The 3928-nt window shown below is 48.9% G+C and overlaps 1 protein-coding gene across 1 annotated transcript; it reads right to left on the bottom strand.

Annotated features, from left to right (window-relative positions):
* Nucleotides 1-1062: 1062 nt before the first annotated feature.
* LOC117888439 (phospholipase A2 inhibitor and Ly6/PLAUR domain-containing protein-like) lies at nt 1063-3661 on the bottom strand. The gene is made up of 3 exons (XM_034791816.1): nt 3451-3661; nt 2832-2972; nt 1063-1462 (listed from the first exon to the last, which is right to left on the bottom strand). The coding sequence occupies exons 1-3, from the start codon at nt 3566-3568 to the stop codon at nt 1110-1112; spliced, it is 612 nt and encodes a 203-aa protein (XP_034647707.1). The 5' UTR covers nt 3569-3661; the 3' UTR covers nt 1063-1109.
* Between the last annotated feature and the right edge of the window lie 267 nt (nt 3662-3928).

The following is a 3928-nucleotide window of genomic DNA, read 5'->3' as shown; positions in this document are numbered from 1 at the left end:
GAAAATGCTGAATTAACAAAATCAAAACTTTTGAGGTATCATATTAGATTCACTAAAATATTTAACAGCAAAATTATCACAATATTTCAACAAGATCAAAATGTTTCATTTTGACTTTTTCATTTGGACTTTTCTATTCTAGCATCATTTACAATGAAATACAAAAGCCAGAGGAAGAGGGAAGAGGCGGGGCATGGGTAGGGCCTCAGGGGAAGGGGCAGAGTGGTGATGGGGCCTTGGGGTGAAGCAGGGGTGGAGTACCCCCCAGCGGGAAAAATAAAAGTCAGTGCCTATGCCAGGAACAATCAGCTCCTGTGTAACAAACACCGTGATTAGAGCTGGTTGAATTTTTTTCAACGCTTTTTATGTTGAAATTTGGCTTTCTTTAAAAAAACTGAAAATTTTGTGTTTTTTTTTTTTTTAAACTTTCCATGTTTTGGGGATGAAACCCCCAAATTCCAGGGTGTGTTTCCTCCTTTCTTCTTTTTTCAGCAGCAAAATGGAAAAAGGGAAGCGTGGGAGGAGAACACCAAAACATGTGCATTTTGAACATTTTTTGAAAGCAGAAAAGCGCTGATTCAAATTTTCTACCATGAGCTAATAGACCTGCTACCTTACATTCCCTTCAGGAAGCTGCTTAACTGTGATGCCTAAGGGTAAATACAAGTAACTCCAATGTGAGTGCTGGGATGGAGCTTTGGAGGCCAGGGTTCTGTTCCCAGCTCTGCCACAAAAATTCTCTTCCAGATTTTGAACAATAATTTCCAAAGTACAGTGTAAATTTACAGCTACCTACTGTAGGGTGCAGGATCTTTCCTTAAGGCTGCTGGACGCAGGCACACTCAGTGGTGCTCCCTGACTGTGCTGTCTAATTTCATGACTCCATAAATCTAATCTGCTTTTTGACAAATTTTTCCTGTCAAAATAATTCAGCGAGTGCCAGAGATTTTTGATCTCCAGTTTGTTTTATTCAGTGCAACAAAGTAAAGGGGAAACAAATCTGTCCAGAAAGGGAGAGCCTCTGGAATGGAAAGGCAGCAGCTGAGAAGGGCAAATGCAAACTGAACAGGTGTTACTCGGTGCAGTGTCGCCGGTGCACAGTGTGGGGATCAGGAGAGGAGCTTCACCAGGAATAACCCTGTGAGGACTGGGAGGAGGAGAAGCCCAGATGGTCCTGGAGCAGTGCCAGCCGCAAAAGGGGCTGGTTCCTTAGCTGTGCCACTTGCACTGGGGGCAGGTCCCTTAGTTGGGCTGGTTACACTAGGGGCTGGCTGCTTAGCTGTGCCACTTGCACCCGGGGCTGGTCCCTTAGTCGGTTCAGATTTGCCAGTGGCTGGGCTGCATGTGGCTGTGGTTATCTTCATGTTGTCTCCGAAGGGCCCTGAATCTCCTTTTACAAGGTTGCAGGCGGATTCAGTGGCGCAACCCTTCATGGTGGTCTGTACAGGAGGTGAACCTGCCCCTGGAAAAAGAAGCAGCTGGTCAGCGTCAAGGGAGCTTTCATAGAATAGAATATCAGGGTTGGAAGGGACCTCAGGAGGTATCTAGTCCAACCCCCTGCTCAAAGCAGGACCAATCCTGAGACAGATTTTTTTTTTTTGCCTCATATCCCTAAATGGCCTCTTCAAGGATTGAACTCACAACCCTAGGTTTAGCAGGCCAATGCTCAAAACACTAAGCTATCCCTCCTCCCCAGTTATTTAAAACTGAAATGTCATGGTGTTGTAATTGTAGGGCTCCTGACTCAAAAAAGAGGGGAGGTTTGCAAAGTTATTTTAGAGGGGGGTTGCGGTTCTGCTACCTTCACTTCTGTGCTGCTGCTGGTGGCGGCGCTGCCTTAGAGCTGAGCAGCTGCAGAGCAGCAGCTTTATCTCCTTCTGTCGCCATTACCCACAAATCCACACCTCCTGCCCATCTTAAACACTCCAGCCTCAGCTTCATCCCCTGCTCTGCTCCCTGCACATCCATCTAGGCCTCCCCTTTGCTCCATTCCCCAGAGCTGCATGTAAGCCCTCCATGGCCTTCACTTCTTCGTCTGCTCTGCTTCCCCTTCTCATCTAGGCCCCAACAGCCTCCCCCTCCGCGGCTCTGATGCAGGCTCACTGTGTGTCCTTGGACAAATCACGGGGACACCAGATCTAAAACCCACTGACGACACCCATTCACCTCAATGGGCTTTGTATTAGTCCCACTCTTCATTGAGCAACAAAACAATTGACGGTTGGTGACAGGGAGTGGGATCTCTAAGAAGAGAGGCCTTGTGTTAATGAAGGGACCAGGCTGGGACTCATAATATCTAGATTCAATTCTTGTCTCTGCCACAGACTCCCTGGTTGGCCTGGGGCACATCACATAGGTGCAGATTTTTCAAAGGAGTGTAACATAGGCGGCGGTTGAATTTTAATGGGATCTGGGTCCCTAACTCCCCAAACTCCTTTGAAGATCCAAGCCTTAATCTCTCCGGGCCTCAGTTTCCTCATCCATACAATGGAGATAATAATCCTTCCTTTGACTATTTAGAGGGTAAAATCTGTGCAACGGTCAATGGCTGTGTCTGTGCAGTGCCTGGCACAACGGGGGACCCTCCCAATCTCAGCTGGGGTCTGTGGAGTGCCTAGCGTAACAGGGCCCCCAATAGAAGTGATCTAGTCCAAGGGAAAACAGAAACAGAGGCTTGCCTGAGGTCACACAATAGGCCACTTGCTGTCTGATATTAGAACCCAGGTGTCTGGAGTCCAAGCCCAATCCCTTATCTACCAGACCATAGGTGTCGTCTAAGAGAAAATAATAAGAAAGCAAATAGCATAACAGAATAAATAAATTCAAGTTACCCATTGTTATGCCTCCAGCTAGTGCGATGCAATGGGTCTCAGATCCAGTGCAAGCTAAGGTCTCTTTGCCGCATGGAAAGTTAAACAGAGAATAGCAGGTAGGGCAACGCCGACCATTTGGGGTTGTGTTTGCTGGGGGCACTGTGAAGAGGCAGAGCAAATGCAGTCAACTTGGGGGGCATTCCAGAATAGGCTTCAGGACAGAGAGAGCAGGTTAGGGTTGAACAGCTCAGCCCCACATCCCCCATACAGGAGCTCAGGAGACACTGGACGTAGCAAGATTAGTGGCATGAGTTTGCAGCACAGACCAATTGAACCATGCCCCCTGTGGAATCAGCTGCAGTTTGTGGCAGTCTAGAGCCACATTCACTTAATTCCACCTCTTCCCCCAGGGACCCAGTGCTATTCAATGGAGCACCCCCAGCAGGCAGCAGGACTGTTCTCAGGGCTCAGTATAACTCACTGCAGCACCCCCTGTGGGGCAGGAGACTGTTCTCAGGGGCTCATTCCAGAAAAGAGGGGTGCAGGTGGGCAGAAGGGGAAGAGGGGGAGGTAATGAAGAGGAAGAATTGGTGTGGGAGTGTTAGCAGGGTGGGGAGATAGAGAGAGGGATACGTACTTTTAACGGAGGCTGTATTGCAGGCATCCCCCTCACAACAGGTGATGCTCTTCCTTATTGCCATTTGCTCCCCAAACCTCACAGCAACAGGGCTGGCTCTGCACTTACTGGACGCCATGCAGGCCTTGGCTACCACCTGTGTATCAAATCCCGCTGTACAGAAGGAAAAGACCGATGCTTACTCACCAACTCTGCCACCCTATCCCCATGCTCCTCAAAAAGACGGCTGTGTCTTTATCTTTAGTCTACCCATGTGGGAACTGAAGCATGGAGACTTGCCTGAGGTCACAGAGTCAGTAATAGAACCCTGGAGGCCTGAGTCCTAGCCCACACCCTGCTCCAACCCAGGGTTGGCCTTTGGGAAAATGGCGCCCTGGGTGAACTTGTATTTTGGCACCTCTGACCCCAATGGGCACGGTGTAGGTTGACCAGACATCCGGAGAAAATCGCCATTTGTCCCGATATTTTGGCTTGGGGC

Source organism: Trachemys scripta, chromosome 16 (assembly GCF_013100865.1).
Source record: "Trachemys scripta elegans isolate TJP31775 chromosome 16, CAS_Tse_1.0, whole genome shotgun sequence".
NCBI classification, from domain to species: Eukaryota; Metazoa; Chordata; order Testudines; family Emydidae; genus Trachemys; species Trachemys scripta.
This window is presented reverse-complemented; position numbering and strand designations above follow the sequence as displayed.

Bases quoted from the DNA above. Each gene is read 5' to 3' on its own strand.
- LOC117888439 (XM_034791816.1), bottom strand. From the start codon at position 3,568: ATGGCGTCCAGTAAGTGCAGAGCCAGCCCTGTTGCTGTGAGGTTTGGG. The intron at 2,973-3,450 runs GTACGTATCCCT...GCCTCTTCACAG, and splicing joins CAATACAGCCTCCGTTAAAA to TGCCCCCAGCAAACACAACC. The intron at 1,463-2,831 runs GTAACTTGAATT...TTCTTTTTCCAG, and splicing joins AGCTGGAGGCATAACAATGG to GGGCAGGTTCACCTCCTGTA.